Here is a 23,211-nt window from a genome sequence, read left to right as displayed (position 1 = left end):
CCTGGTCTTCAGTGAATGAAGGAGAGTGTTCCTAAGACAGTAGATGACTACAGTCGGTAGGGGAAAGGGTAGAATACCAGATGCTTGGACCTTCAATGAGCAGACATTTTTACAAGACAATACAGAAATAATTGTCTGGTGGCATTGCAGAAGAATGACATAGACACTACTTGTTTGAGAATATGTAGAATATCAGAAATTTCTACTTGAGAGCTGTAGGATTAGAGCTTTCTTAGATTCAGATTTCAGTGAAAAGGTTAATGGTATAAATTAAGCATTTTTGTAGTTGAATCATGCAGAAGGAGCTATGGTTACTAGAAGATTCTATATATAAATATATATGACTATTATATTGATATGTACAAGTTTAAAATAATATGTAATATAACATCTAGTTCCACTTTAAAATCTGAATTTAATTTTAATTTTGTTTCAGGATTTTTAAAAAGTCGAGATCGTGCCTATACAAAATTCTACACCTTTTTATGCAAAACACAGATTTTTATTCGTTTCATTGAAGAATGTAGTTTTGTAAGTGATAAAGATACTGGATTGGCATTTTTTGATGACTGTGTAGAAAAGGTAAAAGTTTGTTCTATATAGCAATATTAAGGAAAATTTTAACAGTTTGGCTAGCTGTATGTATAATCATCATCATTATTATTATTAGCCCAAATAATCTGAAGGAGACAACATAGGGTGTGTGTGTGTGTGTGTGTGTGTGTGTGTGTGTGTCTGTCTGTGGGTGTGTGTGCTTACATGTACATGCAAGTGTCTGACTCTGGGCTTAGTATAAGTAATTTTCCTGTGTCTAGTTTCTACCATACATAGCAAATTTTTCTCTTTGATTCTCACTTTGTAACTATGAAGTACTAAATTGACCCTCCTAAAACTTATATATTTAATTTATATGAATAAAATAAGATTTAGTAGTTGATTTACAAAATTTAGTTTTTTAGGAATAAATGGAGTCCTGTGTTCTTTTGTTTTAATGTCTTTCCAGATACTTTTGCTACTCTATTTCTTTTGTCCTAATGGAGGTTATTTGGACATATGTTAAGTTTTTAAGTTTTACTCACGCATCCTAAGGAAATTCAAATTGATTCTTCACAATTAATGACTGACTTAGATATATATTTTTTTCATCTTTAATAGAATTCTTATTTTTGCTATGTGGCTCTTGGGGCTGATTATTTATACAAACTATATATTATATAAAATTTAAGGTTATATCCAAAAAAAGGTAGAATATTATGACATTGTATTTTTTATGGACTCCTAATGAGTCATATGCCTTAGAAAACTTGATTATCTTTCTCCCATTCTATCAGTATAATCTAAAAATTCAGGGATACCATTAAAATTATTTAACATTTTAGTTTACTTATAAAAGTGATAGTCCAGTATCATCCAGTTAGAGGGGTGCTTAGATAATGTCAATCACTAATGCAGGAGTTTAATAATAATTAATTTTTTATTTGGGAAGCCAGATTCCTCTTGTGATTTGCCATCTTTTGCTAGTGAAGGATTTATGAAAAAACTACTAAAAATAAATTGTTTTAATAGCCTCAAAAGAAGTATTATACTTTAGCCTAATATAGTATAGGTTCCCCAAAATTGTGAAGTGTTTTTATTTGTCCAATATTAAAAAAGGATACTTTTTTTAAAATAAGAATTTAAGATAATCTCTATTAAATTCACAGTAGACATTTTCACTAAGAATTTTTTTCTTTTTTTCTAGTTGTTTCCTGATAAAGGCACAGAGAAAACAGATAAGGTATTTTTTTTCTTAAGTTTTTGAAATTTCAGAACTAGGTCTTGCTTAAATATAAATTAACTGGAAAAAATTATTTTTCAGATTGATTTTGATTCAACAGATGATACCAAATTGATAGAGCTAGATGATTCACAAAAAAGTGAGCACACTGTATTCATAATGCCACCAGAGCCACCTCCTGATGATGCAAAGGACCTGTCACCAAAGTACAGGTAGCAAGAGCTCTTTGGGCACCAATTTAATGATTTATTTTTATTATTTCTGATTATTAGTAGATACATATATCAATCATTTGTGAAGGTCATTTTCAAAATTTATTCAGTGAACTAATGGAGATGGATATTTTATAATGTCAGTGGGTAATGTAAATTAAGACTTGGACAGTCTTGTTTGAAAATAAGCCAGATGTTGATCACTAGTCACCTAAACATTCAACCATATTTTAATCTTTAAAAAATTTATTTACTTTTGTGAGGTTCTGCCTTCCTTTGGGGGTTTTTGTTGTCAATATAAAGACTGTGTAATTCTTATTCATTAGTAAGATGTCAGAGTAAATCTAAAAGTAGAGGGGCAGGAATCATTCTTTATTAAAATAAATGTAAAAAATAGGATTTGGATGGAATCTTTTGAGAAATTAAAATGTATTTGATTGTTATTGTTATAATTGTGATAAGACACAATAAACTTAGAAAAGCAAACAACAAAAAAGAAAACTAGCACATCATTTTAGCACCAATATTTAGTCTGTTAACAACTGTATGTATATCTTTCCTGTCTTTTAGTGCATAAATTTGCACTTACTATACTTAAAACAAATATGGGTTCATCTTGTACATATTCTTTGTAACCTGTGTTTGCCTTTAATGGCCTGAACATGTTTCCATGCCAAAAAATATTTTTGTGCCATATCATTTTGAATGACCACATTACATGCATTTATTGTGATTTGTTTCACTAGTCTCCTGTGGATTGTTTGTAGTTCTTTGCTGTTTATATCTTTGTGTATATACACAGTTATTTTCTTAGGCTGTTTCCTTAAAATAATATCAGGAGCAAAGAAAATATAAAATAACTGTCATAAAAATATGGAATTAATATATAATCTAAGAATGAAGAATATATACCATAGGGATTGAGTGGCTTAATTAAGTACCATTTTGATTGCATATTAACTATAGAATTCTATTTCACTTTGGCTTAATCACTATGCATTTGGACTCCAGGTATTGACAAACAAGATAAATAGAGAAAGGCAATACCTCCCAGAAGAAAATTGGCCAAAGGAGGCAATTTGCGAGAAGAAATCCCAATAGACAGTAATATGAAAAGATATTAAGCTTTTCTAGTATTCAAAGAAATGCAAACCAAAATGATGAGTAAAGGCATTTTTAATCTATCATATTGAAGATAAGCTATACTACCAGTTAAAGTGTATGTTAGAGAATATGCAAGTATAGCCTTTCTGGAAATAAATTTGTAGTGATTTATAATAATTTTTATTCTCTTGATAAATATGGGCCATAGCAAACCCTGATATTAGGCATTATCCTAAGAAATTAAGCAAAAGTATTTACAAAGATACATATACAAAGATATTTAATTACAAAAATTTAGAAATAACCTAAAATGTCCAGTTGTAAAGAATTGGGTAAATTATTGTATATCCCTAAAATGAAAATATTATGATTTTTTTTTCTTTTAGATACCAATGCAAGGTACTTTTATGAAGAAAAACAAAATTACAAATTATACTAAATATTATTTTTAAATATAAATTATTGAACACATGGGTTCTGTTGCAAGGGTTAATTCCTCTGTCAAGTATAAGATATCAGGGTTTTCTGTTTTCCATGGATTGGTTGGAAAAAAAAACAAATAGGGTGGGGAGGAGCCAAAGTTTCTATATAGGTGGTCTGTGTATTTCATAACTATGTCATCTTACATTTTTGGAAAAAAAAATGTTTTCTGTATAAGGATTTTGGGGAATAATATTGGGTACTATTTAAGGTTTAGAAATAGTCACCTAAATCCTGGAATAATATGAAGAGTTAATGTATTTTAAATCAGCAATTCTAATTTTGCTTTTTATTTTAGTTACAAATACTTTCCAAGACTGGACCTTAAGCTTTTTGACAGACCACAGGAATTGAAACTTTGTTTTAATAGACACCCTACTGGGAATAGCATTACAAACAGTCCAGCTCTCATGGCTAAGAGAAGTAAACAGGTTAGATATTCTTTATCTAATACATGCTAATTAAAAATGTAAAATATGTATATGTGATATGCAGCTTATAGTTTAGAATTATCACTCACAGCAACCATTTGAAGACCCACTGTGGTTGATAATGAACTAAACTAGATTTCTTACAATCCTACTTACAATGTTGAGGCTGAAGTTTTTGAATGCTTACTAGTATGTTTATGCTTTAAAAGAATTCTTGGGAACCAAATACACTTTTTAAAAAACTTTATGGATATACTAGAGGCCCGGTGTATGACATTCGTGCACTGGGGGGTAGGAGGGGGTCCCCTCAGCTCAGCCTGCACTCTCTCGTAGTCTGGGACCCTTGGGGGATGTCCACCTGCCGGGCCTAAGCTGGCAGGCGGACATCCCCCAAGGGGTTCTTAGCACTGCTGTGGAGGCGGGAGTGGCTCCCACCACCGCCACTGTGCTTGCCAGCCGTGAGCCCAGCCCCTGGCTGAGCTGTGCTCCCCCTGTAGGAGTGCACTGACCACCAGGGGGCAGCTCCTGCGTTGAGCATCTGCCCCCTGGTGGTCAGTGCGCATCATAGTGACCAGTCATTTTGCCGTTTGGTTGATTTGCATATTAGGGTTTTATTATATAGGACTAGAGGCCCGGTGCATGAAAATTCGTGTGTGGGGGGGATCCCCTCAGCCCGGCCTGCACCCTTTCACAATCTGGGACTCCTCTGGTAGGGTCCCTAGGCCTGGCCTGAGATCAGGGCCTATCGGGGCTTTCCTTCCCCAGGCTACAGGCTGCTGGCCCCACCCCCGCCGCTGCCACTGCTTGCCATCTGTGCAGCACTGCCCCTCCTCCCCTGCCACCGGTGGCCTCCCTCTGCAGGTGACAAGCTGGGGTGCAGTGGCTTAGCTGGCCTGGGCCTCCCTCTTTCTTCGCTGGGGGGCGGGACCCTAACTGCTGGTCTGCCTACCTGATCATCCCTAATCACTCTGCTTGCCTGCCTGATTGCCCCTAACCACTTGTTTGGGAGCAGGGCCAGCCTGGTGATCTCCCCTAACCTCTTGCTTGCCTACCTTGATCACCCCTAACTGCTGGTCTGCCTACCTGATCACCCCTAACCGCTGGTCTGCCTACCTGATCACCCCTAACCGCTGGTCTGCCTACCTGATCACCCCTAACTGCTGGTCTGCCTACCTGATCACCCTTACCCACTCTGCCTGTCTGCCTGATTGCCCCTAACTGCTTGCTTGGGGGTGGGGCCAGCCTGGTGAGGGGCCGTCTGCCTACCTGATCTCCCCTAACTGCTTGCCTGCCTACCTGATCACCCCTAACCGCTGGTCTGCCTACCTGATCACCCCTAACCTCTCTGCCTGCCTGCCTGATTGCCCCTTACTGCTCGCTTAGGGGTGGAGCCAGCACTGACTTCTGGTTGGTCAGCCTCTGGTCGTTACTGGTTGTTATGACCCAGGGTTTTTATATATATTAGGAAAATTCACATACCATACAATTCACCCATTTAAAGTATACTCACTGGCTTTTAGTATATTCACAGGGTTGTGCAACCACACCACAATCAATTTTAGAACATTTTTGTCACCCCTAAAAGAAACCTCACACCCCTTAGCTGTTAACTTCCAGGTTTTCCCCGCCACAGCACCAGGCAACCGCTAATCTATTTTTTGTCTCTATAGTTTTGTCTATGCTGGACATTTCATATAAATGGAATTGTATTACATGTAGCCTTTTGTGACTGGCTTCTTTCACTTCTAATGTTTTTAAGGTTCATCCATGTTGTTGCATCATGTATCAGTACTTCATTTATTTTTATTGCTGAATAATATTCCCCTGTGTAGATATATACCACATTTTATTTATCCATTCCTGGATATGTGAGTGGTTCCTACTTTTTGGCTATTATGCATAGTGCTGCTATGAACATTTGTGTGTTTTCACTTCTCTTGGGTATATGCCTAGAAGTAGAATTGCTGTGTCATATGGCAACTCTTGAACTTTTTGGGGAACTGTCAGACTGTTTTCCACAGTGGCTACACCATTTTCCATTTCCCACCAGCAGTGTATGAGAGTTCCAATTTCACTACATCCTTGTCAGTTCTTATTATTATCTTTTTTATTATAGCATCCTAGTTGGTGTGAAGTGGCATGATTTTGATTTGTGTTTCCCTCATGGTTAATGTAAATGTACTTTATACTGACTACTACATTCAAAAGGGAGTGCAAGTGAGTTAATTTAGAATAACTTGCTTTAATACCATATCTGATTTAAGTGTAAAGAGTTAAGCTATAGTTAGGTGTGCATTAAAATTAAACATCTTTTATACATATACTGACATTTTGTGAGTCTATAAAACATGGAAAATATCAAAATGAAATTCTTAGTTCAAGTTTTACCGATCCTACCTAATAAAAGAGTAATATGCAAATTAACCATCACTCCACTACATGCGCCAGCCATGCCCGCCAGCCAATCAGAGCAAGTATGCAAATAAACCCAACCAAGATGGCTAAAGCCACAGAAAGCAGGAGGGAGGCTTGGGTTTCCCAGGCAACGGATGAAGACAAGCTTTCCGCCTGCCCTTCCCGGCCTAAGCCTCCACTCAGGGCTACAAAGTTTCAATTATAGAAGGTAAACAAATCCAAACAGAAATGGCGGCAGCCACGGAGCTGGAAAGAGCAGGACGCTAGGGTTGCCCCCTGCTTTCCGCACACCCTGGCCAGCCCAGGCCGCTTAAGGCTACAAAGTTTCAATTATAGAAGATATACACAAACCCCAACAGAAATGGCTGCCAGCCACGGAGCAAGCAGGAGGCTTGGCTCCACTCCAGGCTACAAAGTTTCAATTGTAGAAGGTAAATAAATTCCAGATACCAGGGCCTCCGCTTGGGTTGCCAGGGGGCGTGGTTGGCCTGCAAACCACCACAGGCCCCTTGCTCAGGCGCCCCATGCCCCAAGGGAACCCCCACCCTGATCCTGGACACCCTTCAGGGCAAACAAGCTGGCCCCCACCTGTGCACCAGGCCTCTATCCTATCTGATAAAAGAGTAATATGCAGATTGACCATCACTCCAACACACAATATGGCTGCCCCCATGTGGTCAAAGATCCTGCCCCCATATGGACACAAGATGGCCACCACAAGATGGCCAGCAGGGGAGGGCAGTTGGGAGGCACCAGGCCTGCAAGAAAGGGCAGTTGGAGGTGATCAACCCTGCAGGGGAGGGCAGTTAGGGGTGACCAGGCCAGAGGAGGGAAGTTGGGGGACAAACAGGCTGGCAGGGGAGCAGTTAGACATCAATCAGGCTGGCATTGGAGTGGTTAGGGGCAATCAGGAAGGCGGGCAGGCGAGCATTTGGGAGCCAGCAGTCCTGGATTGTGAGAGGGATCCCAGATTGGAGAAGGTGTAGGCTGGGCTGAGACACACACACACACACACCTCCTCTGTGCACGAGTTTCCTGCACCGGGCCTCTAGTTCTTATATAATCCCTCAAATCTGAGATTAACCTGAGGTGTTCCTTAACTTCATATAGAACACATTTCTCTCAATGTTGTCTGAAGGGAATTTTTTTTTAGTAAGCTGCCTACCAGCTTACTAAAGGCAAGTTTTTAAAATGGGAAAATTTTGTTACTAAGTTTTTTTTTTGTTTGTTTGTTTTTCTGTTTTTGTTTTTTTATTTTGTTTGTTTTGTTACTAAATCTTTAAATCTCATTTCCATCATCTTTTTCTGTTTTTCCAGGCTAGCTGGAAAAGGAAAGGAACTGTATTTTCAAATATATCTTCAAGTCTCGTAGAAATAAAGATCATGAGAAAATTAATACACCAGGGTATTTTTTTTTTTTTTAGAACATATTCCAGTAGAGGGATCTTGAGTGCAAGGCACAGTATAGCTGTGTTGACTAATGAGTTTGCCAACCACTGCCCTAGACTATTTCCTGCCAAGTTTGATTTATCTGGAAGACTCTATAGCATCTAGAGTTAAAGCTCAGCAGGTGATTTTGATACCTATTCTTTCTTCCACTCAAATCAGAATGAAAATCAGAGGTTGAAAACATGACTGTCGAACAGTTAGGTAGGAAGGTCTATGATCTTTCTCAGACTATGTTGACTTCAAAGGAGTAGGGCTTTTTATGTAATCATTCAGTAAAGGAATTAACCCAGACTGTAGTGAGGGAAGTTAAATGGAAATCGTGGCAGGAAATAGTCTAGGGCAGTGATCAGCAAACTCATTAGTCAACACAGCCAAATATCAACAGTACAACGATTGAAATTTCTTTTGAGAGCCAAATTTTTTAAACTTCAACTTCTTCTAACGCCAATTCTTCAAAATAGACTCGCCCAGGCTGTGGTATTTTGTGGAAGAGCCACACTCAAGGGGCCAAAGAGCCGCATGTGGCTCACGAGCCGCAGTTTGCCGACCACAGGTCTAGGGCATTTTAACTTTTTAGCAGGGAGAAGAGTGAGAAGACTAACTTTTCAAAAATGACATTGAAGACCTTGTAAGCTATCAATGGTTAAATCCTTTTCATCCATCAAACATGAGTGCCTTCTATGTGAAGGGCACCTAATTAATCATTATATTATAAAAATATGAATCATCCCTGCTTTTAAGGAATTTCTAGTGTATTATGCTCACCATCAAATAGTTATAGTACAATATAAATGCTTCTGTAGGTGAATGCTGAAAGGCCATGTGGCACTAAGTAGGAAGCCACTCACAAAAGTAAAAGTAGGAAATGCTTGATTTTATTTTTCATTTTATTTTATTTTTTATTGTTTGAAGTATTACAAATAGTAGTACATATGTCTTCTTTTTTCCCCCTTGACCTCCCCCCAGCCTCCCCTAACCCCCAGCATATGCCTTCACCTGCCCCCCTCCCCCTCAGTGTCTTGTATCCATTGGTTATGTTTATATGCATGCATACAAGTCCTTCGGTTGATCTCTTACAGCCCCCACCCACCCACCCAACCTCCCCTGCCTTCCCGCTGTAGTTTGACAGTCTGTTCAATGGTTCTTTACCTCTATATCTATTTTTTTCCCCATGAAATGCTTGATTTTAGAGTAAAATTTGACATTATATTGTTTTTTCCCTTTTCCTTTTCACTTTCCCCATCGTAATGAATTTTAGTAAATACCATAATGTTTTATTCTCTTTCTAGGAGATAAAAACAGCTCATAAGTTGGCGAAGAGATGTTATACAAATCCACCACAATGGGCCAAGTGTCTCTTCAGTCATTGTTTCAGTTTGTGGTTTATTTGTCTCCCAGCCTATGTTAGAGTTTCTCATCCTAAGGTCAGAGCACTTCAGCAGGCATATGATGTACTTATTAAGATGAGGAAAACAGACGTGGATCCGCTAGATGAGGCAAGTATAACCAATTGAGAATATTACTAAGTTAAATTTTATTTTTGCATTTTTAAGAAAAGTTATTTCTCAGTTGCTTTAAAGTGTCCTCAAGTATTTTCATTATAAGCAGGAAAGGTAAAACATTTACTCTGTTTCATAGGGATAGTACTTATTATTTATTTTAAAATATAATTATTTTAAAAATTACTGCTTTGGAATGAAGCTGAGACTTCTTATTTAGACCAGATTGTTTGTCCTTGATAAATAGAAAATAATATTGATTACATTTTATTTTTGATATAACTTTGTTAGTAAGCAAATAGGGAGTAGACTTTCCACTAGGACTTATGTCCTAGGGTGCGTTATAAAATCAGTCTGTGTTTCAGATTACGTATCTGAAATGTAGTTCCAAGTTTCTCAATGTTGGTACTGCTGACATTTAAATTTTTATTTATTTATTAGAGAGAGTTGTTATTCCACTTGTTTATGCATCTCTTGGTTGACTCTTGTGTGTGTCCTGACCTGGGATCAAATCTACAACCTTGGCATATCAGGATGACACCAATTGAGCTACCTGGCAAGGCACTAATGACATTTTGACCTGCATAATTATTTATTCTGGGGCCTGTCTGGGGCTGTCCTGCACATTGTTGGATGTTTACCAGCATACCCAGCAGATGCCAGTAGCAAACCCTTCCTGCCAGGGCAATCAAAAATGTCTCAGACATTGCCAAGTGTCCCCTGCCTGGAGGACAAAATTGCCCCACTGGTGTTGGTAATAATAGTACCTTCCTCATAAGTTTAGTTTGAGGGTTAAATCAGTTAATGTACATAATGTGCCTAGAATAGTACCTGGCTCCTAGTAAGCACTGAGTGAATGATGTGTTACATGTTTTACATACAATTTCTCTCTTAAAAAAAAATTTTTTTAAATGGATTTCAGAGAGAAGAAGGGAGAAGGAGAGAGAGATAGAAACATCAATAATGAGAATCATTGATTGGCTGCCTCCTGCATGCCACCTACTGGGGATCAAGCCCACAACCCAGGTGTGTGCTCTGACCAGGAATCAAACCGTGAACTCCTGGTTTGTGGGTTGATGCACAACCACTGGGCGACACTAGCCGGGCCACACAATATCTCTCTTAAGCTTTAGAAGCATCCTAAGAGATAGTGATATAGTTGGAGAAACTGAGTCACTTAGTCTTTCTCTCTGTTCTCTTTTCCCTTTAAAATTATTTTTAGTGTTAAGATAATTATAAATGATATATAGAACCAGATTAGAATTTAAAATGAAGTTGAAATAAAAATTCAGTAATAGATGTCTGGGAGGAAGAAGAGAGAGAATGAGAGCATAAGGATAGAAGAGAAATGGGATTGAAGAGAGCACTTTATAGCTTGAGCAATAGCTATATATTTTTTTCTTAAAAATAAAAAGATCTGAAGCTAATACAGCATTTACATGATTAAGATTTGATAATGCTGTGGGCATACTAAAACTCATTTTTTTCTAAGTATTACCTGTATATTTATAACTTTTAAAATAATGCAATGAATGCATAAGTGGAATAACAACTAAAAATATTTTTAAGTACTTGATCAGAATCAGTGCTTTGTATCTCATACATTTTAGTGTTTTTAAAAATTCTTATAATTTTTATATCTAAGAAGCATTTCAAGATGTTTTAAGTTTTTTGGAAAGTATACAATATTTTAAGCGTTTTAAAGTATTCTGCAAATATTGATTATGTTACTGTACTCTAAATTGAAAGCATAATTCTTGATTATTTCTTTGGTTAGTTACAACTTCATAAGACATTTCAGAATTGCCTGAAAACTATTTTCTTTCAAAGCTATTAAAGTTCTATGTTAGTCTCTGACAAATAATGACGTTCTCTTATTTTCTAACATGCAGCAATTGGAACTAGTAAGCTAAGAAATTTTTTCTATTTCAACAATAAACACCATGATAGGAGGTTTAAAATTTCAAGGTTGATTTCTCCTATTTCATCTTCTAACAAGTTATATCGAGAGATTTGTAGTGTGCTGAAGTAATTGCATCTCTACTGCTGGAAGAAATGTTTGTTTAATACTTAAGAATGCATATTTGATGCATTTTATCTGTTTATTGATTACACATAGAATAGCACATTAAAGTTTTTACAGTATTTTCATGTATATTATTTCCTTTGGTATTCCCAGCAACTCTGTGAGGCAGTTTATATATTAGCTACGTTTTAAAAAGAAAGAAATTTGGCCCTAGCCAGTTTGGCTCAGTGGATAGAGTGCCAGCCTGTAGACTGAAGGGTTCAGGGTTCTCTTTCCATCAAGGGCACATGCCCTGGGTACGGACTCGATCCTTATTAGGGGGCGTGCAGGAGGCAGCGGGTCAATGATCTCTCCCATCATTGCTATTTCTCTCTCTCCCTCTCCCTTCTTCTCTGAAGTCAATAGAAATATATATTTTTTTAAAAGAATGATACTGTGCCTTATTCATCTTAAAAAATAAAAATAACTTAATAAATAAGTGAAAAGAAATTTGAAACAGATGAATTGACACACACATAAGCTCCCCAGCAAGTAAGTAGTGTGCATGTTCAGGTCCATATTCCATCAGAACCCACTGTTTCTTCCTTCCTTCCCTTCCTTCCCTTTCTCCCTTCCCTTCCCCCCTTCCCTTCCTCCCCTCCCCTCTCCTTTCCTTCCTTCCTTTCCTCACCGAGGATAGAGAGAGAGAGAATGGAAAGGGGGGGGGAGGGGCAAGGGGGCAGAGAGAGAGAGAGAAAAAAAAACATTGGTTGCTTCCCGCATGGACCCTAAGGCCGGGACGGAGCCTGCAACCAAAGTACATGCCCATGACCGGAGTTGAACCCGAGACTCTTCAGTCCACAGGCTGATGCTCTAACCACTGAGCAAACTGGCTCGGGCCCCACTGTTTCATTTATAAACTTAATGTTTTAATTTGACAGCTTTGTGCTCTACATTTTATGTTTGCAAGAGTTGTAATAACCTAGATTTTATCATAAAACTTTAGAAGACCCAGAAATGGCACATGCCACTGAGGCTGAATTAAAATTAAAATGTATAATGCATTTTGCTTTATACTATTTACTGAATTTTAAATGAAAATGAAATATTTGTGTCACGCTTATTTCTATATTGTCTCATCAGTCTAACAGATACTTTTGAGTAACCATCCCAGAACTTAGTGGCTTAAAAGAGCTATTTTATTAAGTCGTATAATTTTTTTGGCCAAGAATCTAGTAAATACTCTGTGTGATTTTTCTGCTCCACATTGCTTTAACTGGAATCACTTGGTTATAACCAGTTGCTTGCTGGTATGATCTGGAGGGTTCCAGACAGCTTAACTCAAAGGCTTGCCAGGTACCTTGGCAAGTTTGACTGGAATGCTGGGCTCAGGTGGGACCCTCTCCCTCCACATAGTCTCAGGACCTCCCCATGTGGTATTTGAGCTTTTTCCATGATAGCTTAGAGAGCTCCAAGAGCATTTTTTCAAGAGAGAGGAAGTAGAAACTAGCAGTTTCTTAAGTCTTAACCTTGGAAACTGGTGCAGTATCACTTCAATTGAATTCTGCTAGTCATACAACAGAATTAAGCCCTTCCCCCTCAATTCAAAGAATGGAGGGACATAGACCTTTCAATGTGAGGAGTAGCAGAGTTGTTCGCCATCTTTTTCTACCACAGATATCCAGAAGATAATCATGTTGTAGGCAATAAAATACTGCAATTGGCAATTATATCCCTGGTGTTATTACTATTTATTTAATTTGGTGCCTGTGTCTTACACAAGTATAACTGGAAGGTTACACAAGTATACTCTGCAGACCTCAGAATAAATTCATCATCTAGAATCATTTTAGAAAATTCAGATTAATCCCAATTTGATACAGAAAATGATTTTCTTAGAGTTGAATAGGACTTTAAGATACTTTAGTATAACTTTAACCTAAAACTGAGATGCTCTAGAAATTTTGTAATATAGGAGATCTTGCCTATGTTGGAATTGGCCCTACTTGTTATAAAGTGTGTGTGTTTTGCCCTGACCAGTGTTCACAATGGTTAGCCCTGGCCCCAGTTGAGGGTGCATGTGGGAGGCAACCAATCAACGTGTCTCTCTCACATTGATGTTTCTCTCGTCCTCCTTCCCACTCTCTCTCTTAAAAAAAATCAGTAGAAAAAATATCCTCTGTTGATAAACAAAAACAAACAAACAAACAAACAAATAAATAAATAAAGCAAGCGTGTGTGCTTTATGATGAGCTCAGTTCCACCTCTCTATAGCTTTTTGGAGTTGCACAAACTGTTTACTCCCTCTTTTATGTGACAACTCTTCAGATATTTGAAGTATCCTCTTGTGTCACATTCTTCTTCATTCCTTTATACATCTTACCTAGTTCCTTCAGTTCCTAATTCATGTAGTTTCATAAAACATCTTTAACCTGGTCATTTATAGAGTTTCTCTAATAGTTTCTGACCTCCTGCTCCTAAGTTTCACGGTGCATTTCTAGCTTCATAGTTCTTATCTTTATGATGCTCTACCTCTTCAGCTCTCTTTTCACAGTTCATCTCTTCTGTTCTTTTTTTTTTTTTTTTAAATATTTTTATTGAGTTTTTACAGAGAGGAAGAGAGAGGGATAGAGAGTTAGAAACATTGAGAGAGAAACATGATCAGCTGCCTCCTGCACACCCCCTCTGGGGATGTGCCCGCAACCAAGCTACATGCCCTTAACCGGAATCGAACCTGGGACCCTTGAGTCCGCAGGCCACGCTCTATCCACTGAGCCAAACCGGTTTCGGCTCTTCTGTTCTCTTGAATATAATTCCCTTCCTCAAATTTTACTTTCTCCTTTAGTAGAAAGAGCAGCTTGGCTTAATGGTACAGTTGTTAAGCAACTCTGTCATAAACAGACCACATTTTATGAGTCTCAAGAAAAATATCTCCTATGTGTATACATCCTTATTCTATTCACAAATTTGTGTGTCATTCTTGTGTAGGGCAGGGGCCATGCTTATCATTTTAATTTTAGTATATGTGCTGCTGAGGCAAGCACTCCTTATTCTCAGAATAAACTATCCTGTATAATAAAAACCTAATATGCTAAGTGTCCGGTCATCTGGTCGGCCATTCAACCAATCAAAGGGTAATATGCTAATGATATGACCACCAGGGGGCAGACGCTCCAACTGTTAGGTTAGCTTGCTGCTGGGGTCCGGCCAACAGGGACTGAGTGAGATGGGCCGACATGCCCTGGAGCCCTCCTGTGGTCCCTCCCCGGCTGGCCAACCTCCCGCATCCCTCCCTGGCCCCGATTGTGCCAGGGATCATTGAGATTCCTGTTTCATTCTTCATGTTTCCTGCCATCATCTTTTAATATGTGAGATTCTAACTTTTAGGAATACCCAGTTGACCTGTCCTCTTATGATCAAATCTGCCCCCCCGCCTTGGTAAACACATATGCCAAGAAAAGCCTTTGCTAATTATATTTGTGTTTCTATCTTTTTTCACATACTTTTTAAAGACATGGTTTTATAGAATTCTTTTCATTATATTGGCATCCTAGAGAATACTGTCTTTAATTCCTTTGGCACAGAATATAAAACATTATTTAGGAGAGAGCTTGATTTATCATACTTGATTTTTAAAATGAATTTTTTAAATTATGGAGAATAATAGTCATTCTCTTTGTTCATACTTAGTTACTGAAACAAATGGCGCACATGCACATAGATCTTAAGTGCAACATACAATAATCCCGGTACTTCCATTAATGAATGAGTTTTACAAATAATTTACCGAGCTATTCAAACCACAACAATTGAGGAAGTAGTGCTTAATAACTTTGAGAAGAAGAATTGGGTAAATCATTTAAAAAATCTCTACAAGTCACGGATGGACTGTGTGCTAACTACTAATGCTTTGATGTCATTTTTTGTTAGGTGTGCTATCGAGTAGTAATGCAGCTTTGTGGACTTTGGGGCCATCCTGTTTTAGCAGTCAGAGTCTTATTTGAAATGAAAACTGCTAACATAAAGCCAAATGCCATTACTTATGGTTATTATAATAAGGTAAGTAGGATTGACATTGGGCAATATATGCTGCTTATTAAGACTGATAATTTTTTGCCCTAGCCGGTTTGGCTCAGTGGATAGAGCATCGTCCTGCGGACTGAAGGGTCCCAGGTTCGATTCTGGTCAAGGGCACATGCTAGGGTTATAGGCTCGATCCCCAGTAGGGAACATGCAGGAGGCAGCCAATCAATGATTCCCTGTCAACGCTGATGTTTCTATCTCTCTCTCCCTCTCCCTTCCTCTCTGAAATCAATAAAAATATATTTTAAAAGATAATTTATAATACCTTCTTTTAGAGGGTCTGGGGTATAATTCTTATATATGTACTATATATGTATGTATATTTTCAAAAATCAAATATTTCTAATAACCATTACTTTTACTTTTTTTTACTTTTAGGTAGTTTTGGAGAGCCCGTGGCCTAGCAGTACCCGCAGTGGTATCTTCTTATGGACGAAGGTACGGAATGTGGTACATGGCTTGGCACAATTTAGGCAGCCACTTAAAAAGTCCGTGCAAAAGTCACAGGTCTCCTCAATATCAGGTAATACATGTGATTGGAAAGATACTTTCTTGCTGAACCATAAGCTTCAGAGTTATATGAATCTTAATTATATGAAGTATAATTTAATTATGTGAAGTATAATTTCTGTGGTTTGAAGTATAATTATATGAAGTAGAAAACGTAAATCAAATTCTAGTTGATAATTTTATACACAACTAAAGATATATTATCTTAGCCCCAAATTCTCCCCCCACCTCCATATTTAGAAAGTGTTCTGCAACTTTAAATGAACTATGGGTCATTGATGTTTAGTTTCAGAGATTGTCAGTGCATGAATTATTGAACTGCTATTGTCCTTATCTTTAGCTCCTCAGAATGCCACAGGTGGAAGTGATGGGGACACGGTGAGCCACGGTAGCGTGGATAGTTCTAATGATGCTAACAATGGGGAGCACACAGTCTTCGTCAGAGATTTAATCAGTCTTGATTCCATTGATAATCACTCTAGCACAGGTACTAAATCTGGATTTACTAACCCTTCACTTAATCTCATGTTAAGTCTTTCCTTTGTTAAAAAGCTTTTACACCCTCTTGAGTTTGGGTAATAGGAGCTTTATGTACTTTTAAAATACTCTATATAAATGCAGGAATTATATCTTTGATTTCTGTTCACTTCTCTTTATTTCCTATAGTTAACTTTGGAGTGCTGTGCAAAAGGCTCTAGGCATGGAACTTCTTTGTATTTGTTCATCATTCATTTGTGAAAGTCGATGATATAATTATTAGTGAATGTGCAGTGAGGAACTTGAATGTTAATGACAAAACTTGCAAATCTTTTTTTGAGATTATGAGTATTAAAGAGGAAAGAAAATAATTTGCACACCATGAGAAAAAGTATTTTCTGCATAGTCATTACCTTAAATGATGCTTTTAAAAATCTGAGAAATTACTGGGGCTACTTTTACATACAAAGCTATGGGCATAACCTCTGTCCTCTGAAGGTAGAATTAAGCATAACTAAAGGAGCACATTGACCAGATATATGTGTATTGCACATCTTCCTTATTTGTTCTTTTTTGTTGTTAATATCTCAGGCTTTTCTTTAAAAATAATTCTAATTCCTGTGCTTCATCTGATATCTTGTCTCAATGACTGAAGTTTCCTTTCTCTGCTCTTTGTTGCTCTGCTTTTTGCTCTGTGCTGTTTCTTGGTGCTGCATTTGTCCGTGGCTATCATGGTGTGGGGGTACAGACAGACTTGTATGATGTAAAGCTATGGAAACACGTGTGCGTTAATTCTATTGAATATTAACCACTTCAGGTAATTTCCCATTTATTAGGTTAAATTTTGCTGACATGCAAGGGTTGGGGAGAGACCTTTGGTTGTATTTTAAGTCTTGTTACCAGTGGAAAACAATTTTAGTTTTTTTGGGCTTTTTCTCCTTCAGATAAGTGTAATCATATATGTACTACTGAAAATATTCAACTAAAATTTTATGACCAATTTGTTATCTTATTTGTAAACACACTATACCTTATTATAATTCTTTTTTTAAAAATAAATCTTTATTGTTCAGATTATTACAGATGTTCCTCTTTTTTCCCCCCATAGCTCCCCTCCACCTGATTCCCCTCCTACAGCCCCATGCCCTCACCCCCTGCCACTGTCCTCATCCATAGGTGTAAGATTTTTGTCCAATCTCTTCCCGCACTCTTCACGCCCCCTTCCCCCTGAGAATTGTGAGTCCACTCCCTTTCTATGCCCCTGATTCTATTATATTCACCAGTTTATTCTGTTCATCAGATTTTTTATTCACTTGATTTTTAGATTCACTTTTTGATAGATATGTATTTGTTGTCACTTTGTTGTTCATAATTTTTATCTTTACCTTTTTTTTTCTTCTTCTTCTTCTTAAAGAATACCCTTCAGCATTTCATATAATCCTGGTTTGGTGGTGATGAACTCCTTTAGCTTTTTCTTGTCTGTGAAGCTGTTCATCTGACCTTCAATTCTAAATGATAGCTTTGCTGGGTAGAGTAATCTTGGTTGTAGGTTCTTGCTATTCATCACTTTGAATATTTCTTGCCATTCCCGTCTGGCCTGCATAGTTTCTGTTGAGAAATCAGCTGACAGTCATATGGGTACTCCCTTGTAGTTAACTAACTGTTTTTCTCTTGCTGCTTTTAAGATTCTCTCTTTGTCTTTAACCCTTGGCATTTTAATTATGATGTGTCTTGGTGTAGTCCTCTTTGGATTCCTTTTGTTTGGGGTTGTGTGCACTTCCTGGACTTGTAAGTCTATTTCTTTCACCAGATAGGCAAAGTTTTCTGTCATTATTTCTTCTAATAGGTTTTCAATATTTTGCTCTCTCTCTTCTTCTGGCACCCCCATAATTCAGATGTTTGTACGCTTGAAGTTGTCCCATAGGCTCCTTACACTATCTTCATATTTTTGGATTCTTTTTGCTTTTCTGGTTGGGTGTTTTTTGCTTCCTCATATTTCAAATCTTTGGTTTGATTCTTGGGGTCCTCTAGTCTACTGTTGGATTTCTGTATATTATTCTTTCAGACAGTGTATGCTTAATTTCTGACTGGTCCTTTTCCTTTTTTTTTTTTTTTTTGGCATTCTCATTAAGATCCTTGAAGGTCTCACTAAGTTCCTCAGAGGTCTCACTAAGTTCCTCGGCGGTTTCTAGAAGATTCTTGAGTAACCTTATAACTGTGGTTTTGAACTCTATATCCAGTAGTTTACTTTCCTCCATTTCTTTCATTCATGACATGTTTCTTTGTCTCTGCATTTTGGCTACTTCCCTGTGTTGATGGAGTGGCTTTGTGTGGTAGGTGACCTATAGGGCCCAGTGGCTCAGCCTCCCCAATCACCTGAGGTGGACACTCTTGGTGCACCCCTTTGTGGGCTGGGTGCACAGTCTTATTGTAGTTAAGCCTTGATTGCTGTTGGTACACTGAGAGGAATTGACCTCCAAGCCAATTGACTGTGAGGATCAGCTGTGTCTATAATGGAAGAACTGCTGTGCTGGAGACACCTTTATGGGGCAGGACTTGCTTCAGTGGGGCTTTGGTGCTCACTGAGTCTGTCTTTTGAATGTGTCACTTATGTATGTGAGGAGTTGAAATCTGGTGTCATCCCACACTGACCTCTAGGTACACTGGCTCCTGGATCTCCAAGGAGGTGCAAGTCAGCTACTGTCTGAGGCCACCCAGCAGGAGCTACAGTGAGATCTGCAGATTTCTCCTCTTTGTTTGGGGTTTGGAAGTTTTGGAGCTCTCTGACCCAGTTGCAATTTGTTAGGTTAAGCTGCGAAAGGGCAGGCCATTCATATGTAAAAGCCACTGTGCATAGCTTGGGTGGGTTTGTAAATTGGGTGGGGCAGGGTCTCAGCAATGGCTGCCAGTCAGCCGTCTCTGCGTCTCTGCGTTTTTGCATCCCCGCGACCCATGCCCCAGCGCAGTAAACTGATTCCTGCGAGCACCTCTGCGAGAAAGCCACCCTCACTTTCCAACCCGATGCTAGACAGTCCAGCTTCTCCCCATAGGAGTCTGGGTCCCCAGAGTCTCGCCGGAAACTGGAGTTCAGAGCAGTCGGGAGCTTGTATCTCCCTTCCAATTGGAAAAAATAGCGCACCCGGTCGCCAGCCCGATTCGCGCACCTCCATACCTCTGCTTTTCCACGCCTCTGAACCTCCTACCTGGTCTCAATGCACTTTTTTCTTCTAGTTGTAGAACTTCTACTCAGCCAGCTTTCCCTTGGTTCTGGGTGATAGTTGTTTTGTCTTTCAGTTGTAGTTTTGGTGTGGTTGTGAGAGGCAGCATGTACAGGTGTTTACCTTATATCGCCATCTTGGTTTCTCCCTTACTATAATTCTTATTTTGTGGTTGGTTTATAGCATTATTGTGTCTAATAGTTTTATAGTCATTAAAGCTTTCAGTGTTCCAGCTGTTGAGGTTTTTTGCTTGCTAAAACTGATCTGAATTCTTTTTTTAAAAAACTTATCTTTATTGTTGCAGGTATTGCAAATGCCCCCACCTTTTTACCCCCATTGACCCCCTCCCTCTCTATTCCTGTCCCCACCCCAGGCCTTCACCCAACTATTGTCTGTGTCCATGGGTTATGCATATAAGTTCTTTGATTGATCTCTTCTCACCCCTCCCCCTCTCTTCCCTCTGAGGATCCTCAGTCTTTTGCATGTCTCCATGTCTCTGGATCTATTTTGTCAGTTTGTTTTGTTCATTAAATTCCACATATAAGTGAAATCATGAGATACTTGTCTTTCTCTGACCGGTTTATTTTGCTTAGCATAATACTCTTTTAGGACCTTCCATGCTGTCTCAAAGGTTAAGAGATCCTTTTTTATTGCTGCATAGTCCATGGTATAAATGTATCCAATTTTTTTTTATCCTTTCATCTACTGAGGGGCACTAGGGCTGTTTCCAGTTCTTAGCTATTGTAAATAACCCTGCTATGAACATATGGGTGCTTATACCCCTTCTGATTGGTATTTCAGGCTTCTTCAGATATAGTCCTAGAAGTGGGATCACTAGATCAAATGGCAGTTCCGTTTTTATTTATTTTTTTTTTATTTTTTTATTTTTTTTTAATTTCTTTATTGATTAAGGTGTCACATATTTGTCCTCCTCCCCCCATTCCCATCCCACACCCCTCCCCACAGATGCCCCATCCCCCTGTTGAACTTAACCGTTGGATAGGCTCATATGCATGCACACAAGTCCTTTGGTTGATCTCTCCCCCCTCCTCCCAACCTCTCCTATCCTCCCTCTGACGCCCGATAGTCCGATCGATGCCTCCTTGTTTCTGGTTCTGTTCTTGTTCCTCAGTCTATGTTGTTCATCATTTCCCCTAGATGAGCGAGATCATATGTCACTAGATATATACTTATAAGAACTGAATGTGAGACGAGCAATAATAGTTATGCTGACAGGCAAATGAATCAGTCTGTAGTGAGTTTCTTTCTGGACCAACAGTTCCTTTGAGACCCAATTTCAATGTCCACCAGTTCCTTATGTGTACATGTCAGCACTGACCCCTCAGCGCTGGATGGTGGACAAATGGTGGTAACGGAGGTCCGACTCCCTCTGGTTTGGTCTCGGCTGGACCCAGGGGCACGGCTTCACCCGGACTAAGGGGAACGTGGCCTCACCCGGGCCCGGGACCTAGCCTCACCCGGATGGATCCAGGGGCACATGGCCTCACCTGGACCCAGGATCCGGCTTCACCCGGACCCAGGGGTGCAAGGCCTCACCCGGACCCAGGGGCACATGGCCTCACCAGGGCCCAGGGACCCAGCCTCATCCGGGTCCAGTGGCGCGTGGTCTCATCCGGACCCAGGGGCGCGTGGCCTCACCCGAGCCCAGGGGCCCAGCCTCACCCGGGACCAGGGGCGCAAGGCCTCACCTGGACCCAGGGGACGCGTGGCCTCACCCGGGCCCAGGGACCCAGCCACACCCGGGTCCAGGGGCGCGTGGCCTCTCCCGGACCCAGGGGCGCGTGGCCTCACCAGGACCCAGGTGCGCGTGGCCTCACCAGGATCCAGGGACACATGGCCTCACCCGGATCCAGGGACACATGGCCTCACCCAGACCCAGGGGCGCGTGGCCTCACCCGGACCTGGGACCCAGCCTCACCCGGATCCAGGGACACATGGCCTCACCCGGACCCGGGGGCGCGTGGCCTCTCCCAGACCCAGGGGCACGTGGCCTCACCCGGGCCTAGGTGCGCGAGGCCTCACCCGGATCCAGGCAGTTCCGTTTTTAATTTTTTGAGGAAACTCCACACTGTTTTCCATAGTGGCTGTACCAGTCTGCATTCCCACCAGCAATATACTAGGGTTTCTTTTTCGCCACATCCTCGCCAGCACTTGTCATTTGTTGATTTATTGATGGTAGCCATTCTGGCAGATGTGAGGTGATACCTAACTGTTGTTTTAATTTGCATCTTTCTGATGATTAGTGACTGAGCATTTTTTCATATGTCTCTTGGCCATTTGTATGTCCTCTTTGGAGAAGTGTCTATTTAGGTCTTTTGCCCATTTTTTTAATGGGATTGTTTGTCTTCCTTTTGTTAAGTTGTATACTTTACATATTTTGGAGATTAACCCCTTATCAGATGTTGGCAAATATGTTCACCCTTAAGGTGGGTTTCCTTTTCATTTTGATGCTGATTTCTTTTGCTTTGTAGAAGCTTTTTATTTTGATGTAGACCCATTTGTTTCTTTTTTCCTTTGTTTCTCTTGCCCTAGGCATTGTATCAGTGTAAATTTTACTTCGTGAGATGTCTGATAATTTGTTGCCTAGGTTTTCTTCAAGGATTTTTATGGTTTCACAACTCACATTTAAATCTTTTTTTTTTTTTTTAATATTTTTTTTTATTGATTTAAGAGAGGAAGGGAGAAGGAGAGAGAGATAGAAACATCAATGATGAGAGAGAATCATTGATCAGTTGCCTCCTGCACATCCCCCACTGGGGCTCGAGCCCGCAACCCAGGCATGTGCCCTTGGCCAGAATCGAACCTGGGACCCTTCAGTCCGCACGCTGAAGCTCTGTCCACTGAGCCAAGCCGGCTAGGGCTAAATCTTTTATTCATATTGAGTTTATTGTTGTGTATGGTGTAAGTTGGTGGTCTAGTTTCACTTATTTACATGTAGCTGTCCAGTTATCCCAGTACCATTTATTAAGAGACTGTCTTTACTTCATTGTATGCTCTTGCCTCTTTTATCAAAGATTATTTGGGCATAATGGCTTGGGTTCTCTGTTCTATACATTGATCTACGTGCCTGTTCTTGTGGCAGTACCAGGCTGTTTTGATTGATCTAAATTCTTACGTGAAAAACTACCTGCATAATTACAGAGGCATGTATGAATCATTGAAAGTCAACATAAGGCTAAGTTTAATCCTGTTTATAATTTAACTTTCTTTTATCAAGTAGTAATTTTTTAAAAAATATATTTTATTGATTTTTTTACAGAGAGGAAGAGAGAGGGATAGAGAGTTAGAAACATCGATGAGAGAGAAACATCGATCAGCTGCCTCTTGCACACCCCCTACTGGGGATGTGCCCGCAACCAAGGTACATGCCCTTGACCGGAATCGAACCTGGGACCCTTGAGTCCACAGGCCGACGCTCTTTCCACTGAGCCAAACCGGTTTCGGCTCAAGTAGTAATTTTTATGAGACTTTCATTTTGAAGCCACCTTATTTTATTTCCTCCCGTATTTTTTCTAATACTTATAAATGAG

The 23,211-nt window shown here is 39.5% G+C and overlaps 1 protein-coding gene across 1 annotated transcript in view; it reads left to right on the top strand.

Annotated features, from left to right (window-relative positions):
- The window catches only part of DENND4C (DENN domain containing 4C), a 117,512-nt gene that overhangs the window by 64,147 nt on the left and 30,154 nt on the right, over positions 1 to 23,211 (top strand). The window contains exons 13-20 of the mRNA XM_054727027.1: positions 437 to 582; positions 1,742 to 1,777; positions 1,859 to 1,989; positions 3,872 to 4,004; positions 9,158 to 9,364; positions 15,303 to 15,431; positions 15,834 to 15,978; positions 16,306 to 16,452. Coding sequence (XP_054583002.1) covers positions 437 to 582; positions 1,742 to 1,777; positions 1,859 to 1,989; positions 3,872 to 4,004; positions 9,158 to 9,364; positions 15,303 to 15,431; positions 15,834 to 15,978; positions 16,306 to 16,452 — 1,074 coding nt within the window. The remainder of the gene's footprint in view (positions 1 to 436; positions 583 to 1,741; positions 1,778 to 1,858; positions 1,990 to 3,871; positions 4,005 to 9,157; positions 9,365 to 15,302; positions 15,432 to 15,833; positions 15,979 to 16,305; positions 16,453 to 23,211) is intronic.

The sequence above is a fragment of the Eptesicus fuscus genome, chromosome 15 (assembly GCF_027574615.1).
Source record: "Eptesicus fuscus isolate TK198812 chromosome 15, DD_ASM_mEF_20220401, whole genome shotgun sequence".
NCBI classification, from domain to species: domain Eukaryota; kingdom Metazoa; phylum Chordata; class Mammalia; order Chiroptera; family Vespertilionidae; genus Eptesicus; species Eptesicus fuscus.
This window is presented reverse-complemented; position numbering and strand designations above follow the sequence as displayed.